Source organism: Balaenoptera borealis, assembly GCF_965194805.1.
Source record: "Balaenoptera borealis genome assembly, chromosome: 13".
Classification (NCBI taxonomy): Eukaryota; Metazoa; Chordata; class Mammalia; order Artiodactyla; family Balaenopteridae; genus Balaenoptera; species Balaenoptera borealis.
Window position 1 is genome coordinate 105,756,996 of NC_138870.1, and position 18,241 is coordinate 105,775,236.

The 18,241-nt window shown below is 63.4% G+C and overlaps 1 protein-coding gene across 8 annotated transcripts in view; it reads right to left on the bottom strand.

Annotated features, from left to right (window-relative positions):
- BRD1 (bromodomain containing 1) overlaps positions 1-18,010 on the bottom strand; it is a 34,985-nt gene extending 16,975 nt beyond the window's left edge. For 4 of the 8 annotated variants that reach the window (XM_082348991.1, XM_082348989.1, XM_082348990.1 and 1 more), the window contains exons 1-5: positions 16,076-17,345; positions 13,308-14,685; positions 5,415-5,571; positions 498-629; positions 13-141 (exon numbers count right to left, since the gene is read on the bottom strand). In XM_082348991.1, coding sequence (XP_082205117.1) covers positions 13-141; positions 498-629; positions 5,415-5,571; positions 13,308-14,671 — 1,782 coding nt within the window. In that variant the 5' untranslated portion in view covers positions 14,672-14,685; positions 16,076-17,345. Of the gene's footprint in view, positions 1-12; positions 142-497; positions 630-5,414; positions 5,572-13,307; positions 14,686-16,075; positions 17,356-17,690 lie in introns of those variants that run through there. The other 4 variants (XM_082348986.1, XM_082348985.1, XR_014233061.1 and 1 more) reach the window with 3 other exon arrangements.
- Between the last annotated feature and the right edge of the window lie 231 nt (positions 18,011-18,241).

An 18,241-nucleotide genomic window follows, 5' to 3' on the forward strand; every position in this document is an offset into this window, starting at 1 on the left:
GAGGACACCCACCTCCTTCAGGCTCACTGGCTGGGCAAATATCCGGGCCGGGTCCTTCTCCTGCAGCTGGTCCAGCACGGAGCGCAGCAGCACGGTGAGCGGGGTCAGCCGCAGCTCCAGGGCCATCTGCTCCACCTTCACCTGGGGGCCAGCGCACGCGGTCTCAGGGCCCGAGGGGACCCTCCCGCCGAGAAGCCGCTTCCTGCCTCAAGGGCTCACCACCGTCCCCTGGCCGACGGCGCCCCTTCCTGCCCGTGCTTCCCGGGACCGCACTGAACACCAACCGCCCTACGCCAGCCAGCCTCTTTTCAGACAGAGGTCAGTGCCACCCCCCAAAGCCACCCGCACCCAGGGTGACGGTCACCCGGCCTGCACCCCTCACCAGGGAGGACGGCTTGGAGGAGGCAGGGGGCAAGGATTGCGGGCCCAGGGGACCGGGGGCTGCAGCCCCGCCCCCGGACGCCCCGCCCCCGGACGCCCCGCCCCCGCGGCCTCACCTGCTCCCGCTTGAGCTTCTCGCGCTTGCGCAGGAGCTCAATAAGCAGGCGCGCGCGCTCCAGGTCGTGCCGCAGCCGCTGCCAGTACTTCAGCTTCTCTTTGGCAGCTTGAATCTCCTCGTCGTTTTCTCTCTGAGGAGAGGAATGGAGTCGGCCTCGTGCCCCGCACAGACCCGCCGAGGAAGGGCTCCACGGCCCAGGAGAAAGCAGAGCACAGCACGCCCGGCCCAGGCGCCACCTCCCCAGCGTCTCAGCCCCGCGCACGTCCTTCCTGGGGACACGCGTGCGCACCCTGCCAGCCCACCTCCAGGCCAGCGCTGGCGGGGAGGGATGGCGCGGAGCAGCGAGGGCTGGGGACCAAGGCGTGCCAGTGGAGAGACCTGGCCGCCCGGGCAGCGCGCCCCCCGGCGGCCTCGGCTAGGGCGCTCCCAAGACCCTCGCCCAGCCAGGCCGCCCGGCCCCCCACGCGCACATCCTCACTTCCTTCCCGCCCCAGGCGCCTTCTGCGCAGGCGCTGAGGCCCTCAGTACGCCCCTCCCGGAGGGTCCGGGCTGCTGCCCGTCCCCAGCCCCAGGCGCCCACCCTCTAACCGCCTGCGCCTGACACCACCAGGAAGCGCACGTGCCCAGGCTCAGCCCACCCTGTGCCGAGTCCACAGCTCCAGGAGGAAGGGGCAGTCGGGCTCCCCACCTCCTTCCCACGCCAGCCCCGCTAAGGCTCCCAGCGGGTGTCTGGGGCCCTCCCGATGACAGCAGCCCCGAAGCCGAGTCCGACTCTATGCACGGGGCGCCCCTTCCCTGCTGCCGTCGTGGACACACGCACTTCCAGCCTCAGCTGAGGTAGCGCCCGGCGCTGTTGCCGGAACATACGGCACAACTCTCAGGCCCTCCTCTCTCCCCGGCCCCTTCTGCCCCTCGAGTTTCCACCCACATCCAGACAGAGCGGAAACAGCACAGCCAGCAGGCGGGGTCCCGGCCCCCAACGCTTATCCCAGTCCTAGCCCAGTCCGACCCCTGAACCTGGCGGCCGGGAGCACTCTGCCCTGAGGGCGGAAACGGTGAGGACCAACCCTGAGGCCGCCACACACGGGCGGACACTGCCCGCTGGGACCTGGGGGTCTGAAGGCAAAGGACCCACGACGAGCCGCAAGGCATCCCTCCTCTCGCTCTGCTGGCAAACGCAGCAGAGCGAGGCCCAGGAGGCCGGTGCGGGGACGCGGGCTGGGCCTGAGCCTCCCCTCCGCCAGGCGTCCTCCAGGCTCCACCAGATTCCAACCCCTGCGCTTGTTTTTATGTTACCTGAAATTCTCAGGCATCAACCAGGAGTGAACAGTAACATCAGCTGTATAAACAAAGCCAGTAACTACGCTGAAAGGTGGGTTAGAAAACCAAATTCCCCAAGAGCATCTGAAAATCATCTCGTCCTTAGTTGAAATAGACACTCTGAAAATATCAGCTAAAAGGATGTTTAGCTGATTTGAGGGAGAGGAAGGCAGGTAAGTCCCAAAAAGCCCCTGGTGCCCATCTGCTGTGCTCACTGCCCGCTCACCGCCCGGCTGCAGGACTCAAGGGCCGCCAAGGGCCGCTCTCCCCGCACACGACGGCCCCACCACGCAGGAACCTGCTGGCAGGACCTGACTGAGGCCCACGCCTCTTCTGCACAAAAGGGCTTGAGTCTCTGACTCTGCTCAAGTGGTCTTACTTCACCTAAAACCAGCCCTGGGAAGTTCCACAAACTGGGGCGGTAATGAAGCCATTTCTGGTGCCAAAAAACTCTCAGCAAAGAGGATCTTAGAGGACGGCTTGCAATCGAGCCGAGGTCCACCCAACAAAGGAGGGGAGGACACCCACTGCCTGGAAGGGAGACGGCCAGGACCCCCCCCAGGGTCAGGACCACCTAGGTCAGATCAAAACCCTGTGCTGGAGGGACAGGACAGGCCAGCTCTGCAGGGTGAGGCCCTGGCACACCCACCCGACTCCCCGGACGTGACCAAGGGCGTAAGACCCTGAGGGACAGCCACCTCGGCCCCTGGAGCTGACGCCAGCAGCAGCAAGGCGCACAGCGAGTGGCCCTGCCCCAGCAGAGCAGGACAACCGTGTTGTCCTAAAGCCATCAGAGAGCGGACAGGGGACGCTCTCCCGCCAGAGGGCGCATCGGGGTGAGCGGGTGGGCGTGCTCGCTCAACGGCAGGACAGGAGAGACAGGAGCCGCGCCCACCCCAGCGCATGCCGCAGGCCCTCACGCCCAGCAGGCTCTGCAGGATGGCGGAGGACAGGCTCCAGGGAGGGTCACCGCCAAGGGGACTCGCTCTCAACAGACCGCGGAGGAGGCAGCACCCAACAACCCGAGGCGCCTCGTCTGCCCCAGGCCAGCTCATTCCATCTGTCTGTCTGTCCCCAACCAGAAGGCTGCCACGGGAGGGAAGGCCTGCTGCGCCTGCCCTCTTCCAGGGCCCGGCTCAGGGCTAAATGAGTCAGCTTAAACTCTAATAGCAAGCAATTCTAAGGTTTCAAAAAACATCGAAAATCACACCAAGCCTTGAATGTCCCATGTGGAACATTAATGTTTCGGACGTCCCCACAAGTCAACCTTCGCTAGAACGCGATGGGAAGAGGAGTTGGGTGCCGCCCTTCCACCCGTCCGCCTCCGGTCCTTCCCACGAAGCGGGAGCTCACGTCGCCAGGGTGGCGGGTGGCAGGCCGCCCCGCGTCCGTGTCCCTGCCCACACAGGCCACACAGCTGGGCTCTCTACGACCCAGTCAGAGCCCTCTCCTGGACAAGCCAAGGTACACCTCAGGGCTCAGTGTAAGTCATAGGACCCAGATCTCCGTGGTTCCTCCCAATTCCTTCCACCAAGAGAGCTGACGCTTCCCTTTCCCGTTTCCTGTGGGTGAATCCTCCCGTCGTTACAAATTTACCTCGTGTGGGGCAGGATGGAGATAGAACACGACTGGTCTCGAACCCTCGTGCCGGCCTCCTGAGAGCACATGCTCCCCCAGGAGTGCCCCCCCGCTCCCCTGAGGTGCAGGCAGGCCCCTCGCATGCACACGCCCCCCCAACCCCCCAGCTTCCTGCCCCCAAACCCAGCCCAGGTCCCACCGGCAACCACACAGGCCCCAGGCCACCACTCCCAGCGCGGTTCACCCTGCTCGCCCCCGGGCCCCGAGACGAGACTCCTAGGGCTGCATTCTCCACGTCTCCCATTTCTCTGCCGTCACCCGGGCGAGGACGGAGGCCTCCGTCCTGCCTCACTGCCCCGATCTTGCGATGCCTGCTGCCTTACCTGCCACCCCGAGGCCCAGCACCCTCTCCTGGCACCCAAGGCCTGCAGGCTCTGGGCCCCCGCCCCTGCCCCCCTTTCCTGGAGCTCCCGAGACAGCACCCAAGCAAGCCAGCCAACCTCAGTCCCCATGGTTCCAGCCCTGCGGCCTCCTGAACGTCCCCCAGCCCACAACTGGCCCTCCCAGCCCACAGGCACGTGTTCTGACACAGCCCTGACCGAGACCCCAACTCTGGGCCCGGTGCGGAGGAGGGAGAGGCACGCCGTGCGTCACTAACAAAGGCCCGGGTGTGACGGAAGGGTGAGAATGAGCCCCAGGGGCCAGAGCCCCACCGGTGAGCACGGGCGCCCCCGGCCGCCAGGGTCGGCAGCACGACCCAGCCCAAGCGGTCAGCAGTCCCGAAGCTGGATGGAGCGGCAGGCGGGCACAGGACAGCTGAGCGCCCGGCAGGCCAGCAGGGCTCAGGACGCGGCACCTCCCGGCCCCTCTATGCGCACGTCCACCGAAGCCGCGGCCCAGAGTTAAGGGAGCCGCTCGGTGTGCAAGGTCCACCCCAGCAAACAAGGGCGGCAGCGCTGGGTCTGCACAGAGGCCTGTGCCACGTCTCGGGGGAGGGGACTGAGGTGGCACTGCGGGCACCAGGACCCCCCGGGGAGAGACGGCCCCATCAGCACACCCTCGGGGGCAGCAGGTCTGAGAAGCACACCCTGTAGCCTTGCGGTGCCTCCTTTCCCGGAGGCGGGGGAGGGTTGGGGGCACGGCCCACCCCGTAGAGGCCCGGGATCTTGACAGTTCCTCTGGATTTCAAAAAGCCTTAAGAAGACGTTAAACTGAGCGTCTAAGTGTGTTAGTAACGTTAAACAACCTACGCTGTCAGCACAAGACTGGGAAGATTAAGAGGAGGGGCTCCCTAAGAAGGACGTCGCCGGGGTGTCGAGGTGGAGAGGGCAGCGCTCAGCCCGGGCCTCGCGCCGGGACCCAGGAGAAGCGACCGCAGAGTCGGGAAGCAGCAACTCCCGAGACACCGGGAAGAAAACAGCGGCTGGTCCCCTCGATGTGGGGACCCCAGGGATGGGGACCCTCACAGCTGCCAGGTAGTCCTGCCCCGACCAGAACTCAGCGGAGGGAATCCCGTCACGCCAGGAAGCCAGCCGCCGGACGCAGCGCCGGGCCCCCCTGACTGAGGATGCACAGGGACAGACGGCAGAGCCTTCAGGGTGCGGCGGGAGCCACAGCGATCCAACAGGAACCGGTCGGGAGGGGGGCCCCCGCTGTGCGCCCGCCTCTAGGAGGCTGCGCCCCTCAGCACCAACAGGCAGCCAACCCTTGTTTGTTCTGGGGCATCTCAGAGTCGACCTCTTCCTTTCTAAATCCATCCTTTCAGAGAAACGCTCTAGAACACCAAATGGGTCTATGAACGCAGATCAACCGCTAAGACGTGAGCGCTAGTCTGGTTTTGGTCTCTGCTCCCCCCTACTCGTCTTGGCCCTCGTCGCCCTCGGCGTGCCCCCGAGTTACACTGCTCCCGCACGCACGGCGCCCCCGTCCCTTGCCGCCCCCCCCGGCAGGCAGCCCCGCGTGCAGGGTCGGGAAAGAGGCTGGGGGGCCCCGGGGGGGGGGGGGGGCGGGCACGTACCTGCTGCGAGCTCCTGTGGGACTGCAGGCTGGACTGCAGTCTGCGCAGCAGGGGGGCCCCGTTCCTCGACAGCCTTTTGAGGAGCCAGTAGCTGTGGGCGCGCTCAACAAACTGCTTCTTCCGCTGAATGGCCACCTGATTCGCAATCCTGTTTAATCTAGAACACGGAAAAACTCATTAGCTGTAGAGCAAGACACGGGCGCGCTCTCATCATGGAAACGAGAAACCGCAGCGTCACTGTTAACACACCGCGTGCGGCCACCGCACCTCTCGGCGGCGGCGCCCTCACGGCCACCACCGCCGCCCTGGTTCTCCGCCTACCCGCAGGCTGCGTCCACCCGTGGTCACTCCAGCGGCCCTCGGGGCACACGTCTAAGAAGAAATACAGGTGGGGCCCTGGGTGTTTCCGCTTTCCCTGAGTCGCGCATCCACACGCACCGACCTTCACCAGGTGTGGCCGACCCTGCGGAGTCGCCCACTCTCACGGGGTGGGGGGCCGTGGCGCCCGGGTCCCCTCAAGAGGGAAAGCGATGGCATAAGTGGAGGCAGAAGCAGCGGCGGGCGGCGGCTACCCTTCACCAAAAGGACCGTGAGCGTCCCCAAGCCACCTGCAAAACTCCACCCTTCCAAGGACTGCAAAGCGTGAAGGATTTGTAACTTGCACGAGGGGACGCGAAGACGGCGTAAAACCCTTGGAGGTCAGCGGGACAGCTTCCCGGTCCCTGCCATCACCCCTGCTGCTGAAACGCCTCAGGAAGACGACCGAGGCAGCCGAGAACTAAACCTCGACAGGACAACGAGGCCTCCCCGCTGTGCACCACACATCAACGTTTCAGGTCAGAAGTTAAGGAATTTCAAGAGCACATTTTTTGAAAAGCACGATCCTGACGTGCACAGAACTGTGCCGACACCCTCGGCTCTGCCGCGTCCAGACCCACGACGGTCCTTCTCTTTAAGGAAGCAGCTGCGGCTCGAGCCTCGGGGCCAAAGGCCACGCGCCACACAGGGCAGCCCTGCCCGGGGTGCCCCGGGGAGACCCACCGAGGGGGCAGCTCCACACCAAGCACAGGCCAGGGGTCAGCGAGAGCAGCCGGGCAGACGCAGAGCCCAAGCCCCAGCGTGCCCACAGGCCCACCCACCCGGGACACCTGGTCACACAGTGCTACCAGAGGCAAGGCTGGAACGCCTGCCAGCGGCGGCCAGAGCACCTCTGCTGTCCCACGACGGCTCCAGCAGAAGGCACCGGGGACCCCAGGGCTCCTCGTCTGCGGACGGGGCTGTGGTCACCTTGGGCACCTCGGAGGCGCCCTTCTGTTGGGGGCTGTTTTCACCTTTTTGACAGCGGCTTAACAGAGGAGCAGCAAAGTGCATGCATCTTAATGCACAGAGCTCAGGGGTCTCTACACACGCAGACGTGTGTTCTAACACGCGCTCAGTTATTGCAACGGTCAAATGGGGCAGCACAGATAAAAGGCTGACTCGTAATGTGCTGAGCAACCCAACTGAAGAAGTCAGGAAAAGACAAGAGAGGAAGGTCCCAGGACCGCACGCAGGTGGCGGCAACTGCCCCCAAGGCCGCGTAGCACCCTGGAAAGCTGCTGAGGGGAGCTTTCATGTTCTCCCCACCATAGCAACAGTGACTATGGCAGATGAAGGATGAGCGAACTGACTTTACCCTGCAAACACTCACAACGTATAAGCGACTCGAATCATCGCACTGTATACCTTAAACTTACAATGTCACGTGTCAATTAAATCTCAATAAAGCCAGGGGAAAAAAGACAAAGAGCAAAAAATCATGAAACAGGAAACAAGAACACACAAGAAAATCTCAACAATACCAGAACCTTATTCTCTGAAAAGACTAGTAAAGAAACAAATGGGACTTCCCTGGTGGCGCAGTGGTTAAGAATCCGCCTGTCAATGCAGGGGACACGGGTTCGAGCCCCGGTCCGGGAAGATCCCACATGCTGCAGAGCAACTAAGCCTGTGCACCACAACTACTGAGCCTGCGCTCTAGAGCCCGCGAGCCACAACTACTGAGGCCACGAGCCACAGCTACTGAAGCCTGTGCACCTAGAGCCCGTGATTCGCAACAAGAGAAGCCACCACAATGAGAAGCCCGTGCACCGCAACGAAGAGTAGCCCCCGCTCGCCGCAACTAGAGAAAGCCCACGCGCAGCAACGAAGACCCAACGCAGCCACAAAAAAAAGAATGAGAAGATAAGCTGAGGAAAAGAGAAGATAAGCTGAGGAAAAGACACGTGATGAGCACAACCAAACCCCGTGCCACCCACAGGCTGAGCCCGTGAAGAGAGAGACCCACCTCCGGGGGCGCTGGGACTGACTCTGGTGTGCTGGCACTGCATTCAAGGGCATCGCCCAAGCCCACACCAGACTGCGAGCCCCCCAGGACAGGAAAACCAGAAAACCAGGCCCCAGAGGAACCCACCCCCATTTACAACGAGTGGTTGCTGTGACTGACCAGTGGTGGGCTAATGGGCCAGGAAGGGTCCCAAAAGCAAGTGGTCACTTAATGTTTTTTTTCCTTGCTACATTTGATAAATCAATGTTACTATCTAGTTTTTTGTTTTTAAAGTTTTTATATAAAAGTCATGAAAAACAGGGGAAAATGGCATTAAAAGCCATCCCCACCTGACATGCACAGACCCTGGAGGAGCGCCTGGGCCGCCCCGCCAGCGTCTGCGGGGAGCAGGGTCCACCCTCCCTTCTCAACACCTTCTTAGCCAGCTGGGTCTCCACAACGGGCACCGCACACTTTCAAAACAGCTTGGACGGAGGTCGGGGCACAGGAGTGAAGTCCACCCGCCAGACCTGAAGAGCCCGGAGTCTGCCTCTGGAGTGAAGTGGTTCTGGGCCACACTGGCTCCAGGGGTGCCCCCTGCCCGACCGCATGGACCATAGGCAGGAGCCCCAGGACCGCATCCACACCTCACAGCCAGACCTCACCAGCACCCATGGCCACGGCCACAGCCACAGCCAAGGCCAGGCGGCCGACTGCCCCAGGGGCCTCCCCTCGGCTACTAAGCAGGTTGACAGTGACAGCCAGCTGGGCAGAGCCTCCTTTCCTGAGAAACCCCTCTCGAGCTGCCCACCTCAGTGCCCAGGCCCACCGGGCAGACCCCTCTGACAACCACACCGCCCGGTCCACGACGGCGGGGAGAGAAGGACCCCGCTGAGGTGGAGGCTCCCTTCCAGCCCTTGCGGGGAGGAAGGCCAGGAAGAGAAGAGGGACAGGCCACGTGGAGAGGAGCCGTCGCCTCCATGGACCCCCGGGCCCCGGACCCGACGCCAGAAAAATCAAGAGCAGAAATCACCTGGTAGAAGCACTGGTGACACCGCGGTCACCAAGGAGCAGGGGACGTTCGCTGCCTTCAGGTGGGGACGCAGGGGCCCCGCAGTCCCAGGCACACCTCTGTGAGCCACGAAGGCCTGTCGCAGGAGACACAGAGATCTGGGGATGCCCAAATCAAAGGAGGCTGAGCGGGACTGGTCCCGACTGGAGGCAGGAAGGCTCCAGGGGAGGCCGGCCCCACCCTGGGAGACACGCAGGGGCGCGTGGAAACCACCCCCAAGAGGGTAATCGGGTTATTAGCAAGAAGGGACTCTGGGTGAAGAGCGTTTGGGTGGGGGGTTTTTTCGACTTTTGCAACATATTATAGATTTGAAGTTATTTCTGAACAAAAAACTGAAACTGAAATGAAGACAAGACGAGATGCAATGCCGGTCTCTGTGCCGTGGAGGAGAAGGGTGCCCAAAGCACCAAGGTCCGTCCCACCATCCACTCCAGGCAGCGACTCCAAGTGCTAGGATGAAAGAAAACTTCAATGCATGTCCGCCCCATCTCTGCGGAAGCAGATACAGTGAACGTGACCAGAAACTGCCAGATCCCATGACCTCGGCAGACCCTCCCCGTGGGCCGGGCCTGCTCTGTGCGCCCGGGACGCCCGGCTGCGGGAGGTGTGAGCACAGCAGGCCTGCGGGGGGGGGGGGCGCCGGGGCTGGTCCCAGCAGAGACCACCAGGCAGGGGAGGGAGCCGGGGGCGGGGGAAAGCGAGCAGGACACGGGCCAGGCGTCCACACGCCCGAGGGGCACGGGGCGCGGCCCACGGCACCACGCTCAGCGCTCACTTCAGTCCTACACAGACAGGAATCCCTGAGACTGAAACGCGTCGGAAGAGCCCACAACGCAGCGGAGACACGTCGTGAAGCATCCAGGTTCCTCCCCTGCGCTCTTCTTTACTTTTATCCACGTCAGCTCTCTGGTCAAAACATATCCGCTCTGGGACGCGCCATCCCTGCGCTCCCACGCTCCCCGCCTCGCCCCAGGAAGGCCCTCGCAGGTGCAGAGCCCGGAGTCGGCAGCCCGGACGGGGGGACCTGCCCGGCGAGACGCCAGTCCCCCACTCGCCAGCTCAAAACCAAGGAAAGCAACGAGGCCACAGGAGGGTCAGAACTAGAACACTCAGAGTAGCTCTGGGGAAACACGCTGCACGGCCCCCCGTCAGGTGGCAAGAGCCGCCAAGGCCACCTCCACTGGGCTCGCCCGACGTGACCGGAAGGGACACCTGGAAGGACACCTGGAGGAGCAGGACACGCGGCCCGGCTTCTCCACACCGCGTGCGTTTCACGACCCGCACTTCTGACTTCTGGCTAGGTCTGTCAGGCTTCTCTCCAGGAGTCGCTCCTTAAACAGCCCCCCCCCGAGGACCCGGGCAGGTGGGCGGGAGGGCCGCCCGGTGGCGCCCACGGAGCAGAGGTGGCGCCCACGTGCACAGAGCGCCCAGAGCCAGGCTCCCACCTGCAGGGGCTGAAAGGCTTCCCCCATTTCCCCAGGCCATGACCCGTGAGAACTTCCATAAAACGTAATAAACTTAACTGCCAGAAACATGAAAAGAGACATACAAAACTCAAGTGCAAACTTCTTGCTGTTCCGCTCAACAGGCATTCAACTTGTCTGCCCAATGGCTCCCAAGCACCCGCTCTCCAGCCGTCCTCACCTGGCGCCCCAGCGGCGCCCTCACGGGGACAGAGCCGTGACGCAGATGCCCCACCCTCACCACGCACTCCGGTAACAGCTCAACAGGCAGGAACCCGCACGTCAACGAGGACCCGCCGGGCCAGGCCGGACGCTCCTCCCGCGAGGCCCCAGATACTCCGGGACACCCAGAGCGCAACCAGAGCGCGGAGTGACCAGGTTAGTTACCCCAAGGGACCCAGGAGGCTCCAACTCCACGAGTCCCTTCACCTGGCCTGGCCCCTCCCCGGTGCCCACCTCCACGGGCCCCTCCCTTCCCCCCACGAAGCAGATGAAATGGACGAAGAAGCAGAGAGGATCCGATCAGAGGAGCAGCTACTCGAGGAAACGGCAACGCTTGACAGAAACAGAGCAGCACGAGCACAGGCCAGAAAAGGGAGAACACAGGCCTGTCCTCTCTTCTTTAGCCCTGACTTTTCGTATCTTCCCAACTTTAAATGTGTTGCTTCTGGGCTGGGAAAAGAATCATTCTGATTGAAGAACAGGTGCAGGAGGGGAGGCAAAGACACGCGGGCACAGCTCCACGCCACTGGGACAGCCGCTCGGGGGCGGCTCTTCCTCGCCAAAGGCTGGACCCTCACGGGCAAAGGGACCGCGTGGCCACGAGGACCCCGCCAGACCCAACCCACCCACCCAGGGCAGAGCACAGCATCCCATCAACGTGCCCGCGCCACTCCTGGCCCCGGCCAGCCGGCCTGACCACAGGCTCGAGTCCTCCAACAGGTGGGCGAAGCCTCAGAACACCCACATCTGTGTTCCAGAGTCTACTGCTGAGAGACGAGAAAAGCAATCTTTGTAGCTCAGAAACACTGAACGATAAAACGAATTAAACCAACCATCTCCCTCTTGTTGAGAACAGACTATGATCTCAAAATTAGTTAATCTGAGTTATTTTTCTTACTTGAAAACTTGTAAACCACTCAAACTACAAAAGCGCTTACAGCTCCTGCCACACACCCCCAGCCTTCTCACAGCCAACCCTCCTTCCTCTCTGCAGGGAATAAGGGGACTCCTCCTCTTCTTAGATCTCCAAAGCCCCTCTTCCAGCCCCCCTGCCCCGGGCCGGCTCCCAAGCTCGCTCAGAATGCCCACCACCCTGGTGGCAGCTCTAGACGGGTCCTGAGCCAAAGGCCGTGGAGAGCACCCGGCTTTACTCCCATCTACACGCCACTGTGCCTGGGTCCTAAGAACGGGACCACCAGCCCAGCCGCAGCTCAGGCCGCAGCTTCAGGACAAGAGCAGTGGCTGTGAGCCTGGGCCTCCCAGCACCTGCCCCGACACCCCACAGGGTGGTGTGATGTCAGGATCTCCCGGAAACTCTGGGCAACACTGACAGCAAAGCCTGTGGCCGCGAGCACTCATCCAGGCACGTCGTTTACGTCTGCTCCAAACCGAAGTAACAGTTTGTTCCTAAATTAGGAAAGGACAAGACGGAGCATGGCCCAGCAGCGCCGTCACCTGAGCTGCAGTGTTTCCTCCAAAGCAAGTCCTCCTCTCCATTCAGACCGGGTCATCTCAGACCCCAGGTGCCCACGTTTCCCAACCGCAAATGCTTTCTCCTGCGGACGGGCTGGCAGACCCTGGGGCAGGGAACCAGGCGGGGCTGGACACACAAGGCAGCACCTCAGACTTCTGGGTTTTCAATTTATTAGATCACATTTTTTGTTTCATTTACTTCAATTTCAGTAAAGCTGAAAATTTCCGGCTCTTAAATAGACACTCTTGATACAAATCCTATACTTTTTGACCTACAGGTAGAAATCCAAGTGAAACTGTCTTTTAAAAGTGAGACTGGCTTATTTGCAAAGAGACACCTTGATTTTAACAGAAGCCTTCTCTGGATAAGAGGGACGATAAGCACTTTGTATTCACTTTGAATTTACTGATTCTGTAACACAGGTACCGTTCTGTAAAAACAAAAAAATTTCATTCTGGAAAAAAGGCCACACTTCTTTAGTAGCAGTTCCCACCACATCTTACGACCTGACAACATCCCAGAACTGCTCTCGGGAGCAGACACCCACTTACGTCTTCCCTTCATCAGCCTGATGCTTTATTTTCTTAACCAGACTATTCTAAAGACCCGTGCCCTATCACACAGGGCTTTACTTCCTCAAAGCTCAAGCAAGTGTTTGAGTCTTTCCCAAACCACACCCGGTGAGAAATTCATCAAGCCACTTACCTCGTATTCCAAACAAGAGCGTTCTTAAATACAACAAAATAAAAAGAACAAGTCAGTACCAAGAAGAACAAGCAGAGGAGGAAACGAGTCCAGGGATGGGGTGGCCAGCGTGGTCCTGACCCCACCACCGTGGACGGCCCCAAGCAAAGAACCCAACACTGACCAGGCAATGCTGACACCACGAGAGAAACAGTCGGGAAAACCAGAAAGCCTGTCCCACGACAGGAAGGAGGCCAGCACCTCCCGCCTCGTGGCTCCTGTCAGCCCACTCTGATCTCTGCCCCGGGGTCAACCTTACCCAGCCACGCGGCTTAAGTTTCCAACAAACTTAAATATCCCACAAGATCCTCGAATCTGGGGGAGGGAGCAGGGTGAGGAACGGTGTTCTACTGCGTCAAAGATGACAACTTCTGGGGTGCCGCGGGGCCCCAGACTGGGGCGCCTGCAGTCAGTGTGGCCGCGGGCCCGCGCGGGCATCGAGGAAACCAGACACACTTCCCCGTCTCACAGACTCAAGTCCTTTGCAACATCCATGCTCCCGTGAAGCGGAGACTGAAGGAGGCCACCTTGGAGAGGACCGTCGGGGCCGCACAGACAGCACGCGGTCAGACCCTGCGCGCCCTCCCAGCAGGCCCGGGCCCGCCACGCTTACCTCTGAGGGGGAATGTAGGGCGCACACACAGGCGGCAGGGCCGCACAGGGCTCCCGGAGCGTCTTCTTGGCTTTCTTGGCTTTCTTCCTGACCTTGGACGTGGACCTGACCGTTTTGGCTGAGCTCTCCTTCCGGCAGACGCCGTTCTTCACCTCGACGTCCCCGTAAATGTTCAGGGGCCTCCGGGTGCAGCCCGGGGGCGTGTGGACGTCACAGTACGCAGTCTTCCTGACAGAGAAGGTGGCAGCACCGCCGGCCAGCTCCTTCACGGGCTCCATCTTCATGTAGAGGCCAGCCCGCTGGGCGCACGTCACGTGGAAGGCGGTGTAGCAGTTGGCCTTGTGGCACTGGATGCAGGCGCCCACGCCCTTCTGCTTGCAGAGGTAGCACGTCAGCTTCCAGCGGGCGGGGGGGATGTTCCGCACGCCGTCGATGGGCTCGATGAACACGGTATTGGCGAAGCCAACCTCGGGGATCCACAGGGCGCACACCACGTGGCCCCAGCGGTCATCGTCCGTCTTCTTGAAGGCGCCGCCCTTGTTGGGGCAGAGCACGCAGTCCGCCGGCCGGGCCCGGGACTGCAGGCAGTGGCGGCAGAGCCACTGCCCCTCGGGGATGTAGGGCACGCCGTAGCACTCCTGGTGCACCGCCAGGTTGCACATGTCGCAGAAGAGGATGGCGTTGCTGTTCTGGCACTCGCCGTCCATGCACACGCAGCACACGGCGTCCTCGTCGATCAGGCACTGCTGCCCGCCCTGCTTCTGCTTCTCGCAGTGCGACGCCTTCTCGAAGCGGTCCATCAGGAACTCGAACACACTCTGCGACACGGCGGCCACGCAGTCGCCCCTGCGCCGCTCGTTGACGATCTCCAGCCAGGCGTAGTCCTCCTCGTCCATGTCGTACTCCACCTCGTGGTCCAGCTCCGCCGCCGACTTCTCCACGAACTTGTAGTACGCGGGCGGCCGCCGGGGCGCCGCCGGCGGGCTGTACTCCACCACGCGCACCGTGGGCTCGGGAAGCGTGCCGGCCGAGGCGGGGGCGCCGTGGGCGCCGGGCGGGGCTTCGTTTTTCTTCTTGACCCTGTTGTTCTTGTGCCGCTTAGTTCTTAAGCACACGGGCGGCCTCTCGCTGTTCTCTTTGTTGCTGTTGCACTCGCTCATCTCCTGAGCAGTGAGGTCATCTTCTAATATGATCTCCAGAGGGTCGAAGATACTGATCCTGTGCAGGCGGCCCTCGATCTCGATCTCCACCATCCTCTGCGCCTGCGCGTAGGTCAGCGTCTCTCGCGTGGGGGAGTGCTTAGTGCTGCCGGGGGAGGAAGGGTGCCTCGCTGCAGCGCGATGACCTCGGCCTTTCCTCCTCATTTGGTACTGACTCCCTGAAACGGACGCAGAGGACACGTTAACTCCACACAGAGAACACGAGAGGCGAAAGCCACCAGGTACGCTTGGGCAGACCTGACCACCTCGTGCTAAATCGAAACAAAACTCCCGGCAAACCTATCTCTGAGGTTTCCAAAATCACTCGTCCCCGGACTCACAGTGGTATCTCAACAACCTTCAACAGCCCGTTGCCACCAAGCTGCCCCTCCCCAGAGACTCCCGGGACCAGAGGAGAGGGCAGGCGGTGAAGAGGGGCTCCCAGAGGCACACGCGATGACAAGTCCTTCCAGGATGCTGACGCCCACTGTTTGCCGGTCACCTTCTTGGATCCACAGGTCACCAAGCCGACTGCCACATCTCTCACAAGTAGGGGTCGCAGCCCTGAGCCCAGGACAGCGCACACACAGGGCTGGACCCCGGCAGGCTCTGGCCCCTGGCTTCCCCTCCTACTGCTGCCCAGGAGAGAGCCCTGAGCCCCAAAGCGGCAGTCCCATCAGCACCCCTAGGGAGCCGGGAAGCCTCAGCAGCCTGACCACAGCCCCGTCCATCCTCTCCACGAACGCGTCCTCCACAACCGTGTTGAGGCACGGGGCCACCAACCACACCAGGGCTCAAGGGGCAAGCCCCGTAGTGGCCTGGGGGCAGGCTTCACCCCTGGGAGGCCTCCACCCAGCCTCTGCAGCGCCTCAGGAGTGGCCACCACGAAACCCCCCACGGGCCAGCCACCTGCCCTGCCCCTCGGAGCACTTCTCAGCTGCTGGCTTGACCACGGTGCCGGGCCCGGCTCCTGCCACAGCAAGGACCACCCTAAGACCCCCACGCCACCTGCAGAGGCCCCCCCCAGCCCCCCCGTTCTCAGGTGCCAGCACAGGCTCAGGCGCCCAAAATTTGGGCCACAGAGACTTATGAGGATTTGCTCTTTTCAGACGTCTGCCGTCTGTCACCGACCGAGTCCACTACCGGTCTCACTGGCGTGATGACTCCTGAGCCTGGACCACTGCCTGCCAAGCAGGGTGGCACCTTAGGAACTGTGACAAGGACCCCTCCTCCCTCCAAACGACCACATTTTACTGACAGGAGGCAGAGTGATATTTAAGAGACTGGCTGACAACATCCCAAGGTGGAGCCCAAGGCCCACTGCTGGACGTGACCCCGAGGAGCCGGCACGGGGCGCCCCCCACAGCGACCCACCTGGTCTCCAGACTTCGCTTTTTCAAACCTGAGCGGAAATCCCAGCAGACCCTAAATGCACTTTTTAAGACAGACCCTTCAGATTGTGGTTTTCTCTTTTGCCAAACAGAAATCCACGTTTTATGTGAAATTTGACAGGAATCCCCTACAAAGAGGAGCACGGAAAACAGCATAAGCAGCCAACCCGTCGCTCACCTGCATCTCAGGAGTCTCCAGGGGCCCACGCAGCCCTGGACTCCTGTTGTGCGGTCAGCCAAGCCGCTGCCCAGCTAGCCCTGGCCCCGCCATCCCTTCTGGGGGAGAGGGGCACGGCCCCCCCACGGTCAGCACCACAGCCTGCACGGAGGGGACGCCGGTGCGCCAGGGCACAGCGCACAGCTTCAGGGGTCCTTACTGGGGTGGGGCAGAAGCGACAGTTTGTTACTCAGCAGATGCAAAGCGAACGTGTAATTTTCTCCTCGAAAGCAGAGAACCAACAGCGCTAACCAAAATTGGCCCTTCAAAACCCACACTCTCCCGAAGGGCACTGAAGCTCTGGACACTTAGTACCCGAAGCACAGCACTTAAAGGGCCATGGCAGCTCTGCAATTTGAAAGCTAGATGGTGACAAGGAAAGAAGGCGCTGGTCACTCTGCAGACCACCTCACCCGCCCATCATTTCCCGATCTCTGGCCCTCGGGCTCCATCCACACTTGGCCCAAGCGTTCCCACGAGGAGGCCATCAGCAGCCTCTCCTGATCCTTCTGATAAATGCACCTTGAAAAGCCATGTGGCCACGAGAGAGGCAGTCGGCACCCAGGGCCGGCTCACCTTCTCAATCAGTGCCTTTCCCGCCTGGCTTTGGACAAGCCACTTACACCCTCGTGCAGGAACGGGACGGCAGGCAGCTCCCGGCCCGCAGGTGAGTGCACGCAGCGCCCTCCACCCACGACCCTTCCCGGGCGGTGGGCGCCTTCTCCACGGGGGCGCGGCCTTTCGTCAAAACTCCACTGCGCACCCGCAGCGCGCGCGTCCTCCGTAAATTACACCTCAATCAAGTTACTTCTTCCAAAGGGCCCCGGAGGCCGCTGGGTCCACCACCGGCTCTCAGCGCGGGAGGGGGGCGGAGGGGGCGGCGGCCCGGGTCCGCGCGCCCCTCGAGTCTTTCCAGCGCGGCCCGGGAACCGGGAGTTTCCCGTCCGGGCTCAACGTGCCCAGCGCGTCCGTTACATAACGCGACCCTCGGGCAAACGCTCGGCCGGCGGACCCGAGACCCCGGCCCGCTCCCGTCTCGCCGGGCGGCAGGGCGGAAGGCGCGGCGGGCGGGACGGGCCCCAGCGCCCAGACAGCCCGGCCTCCCTCCCCGTCCGGCTTCCCGCCCGCCAGCCTAGCCTCCCACCCTGTCGGCCTCCCCGGCCGCCCAGCCTCCCGGTCTGGCCTCCCTCCCCGGCCTTCCAGCCTCCCGACCCGGCCTCCAGGCCTCCCCACCGGCCGGCCTCCCTCCTTCCCGGCCGCCCAGCCTCCCCACCCGACCCGGCCGCCCGGCCCGGCCTTCCAGCCTCCCGGCCCGGCCTCCCCGCCTCGACAGCCCGGCCTCCCCGTCGGCCGGCCTCTCTCCTTTCCGGCCCCCCGGCCTCCCCGCCGCCGCCCTGACACCGCGGCCTCCCTCGGCCCTGCCGCCCGCCGCCCGCGGACAATGCGCCGCCGCGGCGGCCGCCAAACATGGCGGCGGCACCAGCACCGAGAGGCCGGCGGCGGCGGCCCGCGGGAGAGGCGGGCGAGGCGGCGGGCGAGGCGGCGGCCCCGGCCCCGGCCCGTCCGACGCACTCACCTTCGGGGCCGCGGCCGCGGGAGCCGGGCGGCGGGCGCGGGGGCCGGCGCGGCCGAGGCGGCGCTAATGGCGCCCGCGGCTCCTCCGCCAACGGCCGCGCAGGCCCGGCCCGCCGCCGCTCTGGGCGCGGGCTCCTGGCGGCGGCGGCCCGGCCCGGCTCGGCTCGGCGGCCGCAGGCTCTCGGGCGGCGGCTCGCGCGGGTGGCGGGACCGGACGGAGGCCCGGCGCGGGGGCCCGGCCGGCGGGCGGCGGCGACGGCGAGGGGGACGGGGCGCTGGCGCGGGGCTGCTCGGACACCCGGGCCGGCTCGCTTGCTCCCCAGCGAAGCAAACAATGCGGCGAGCGCTCCGCCCGGCGCGCTGCGTGCGAGACGCGCCCCGCCCGCCGCCGCCATGACGCGCGGCCGCCGACGGGGGGGGAGGGGAGCGGAGGGGAGGGGAGGCGAGCGGAGGGGAGGGGAGGGGAGGGGAGGGGGGAGGGCCTGGGGGGAGGGGCGGTCGGGCAGAGGGGCCACCGGCCGGGCGATGGGGCGCCGGACCCCGGGGCTGGGA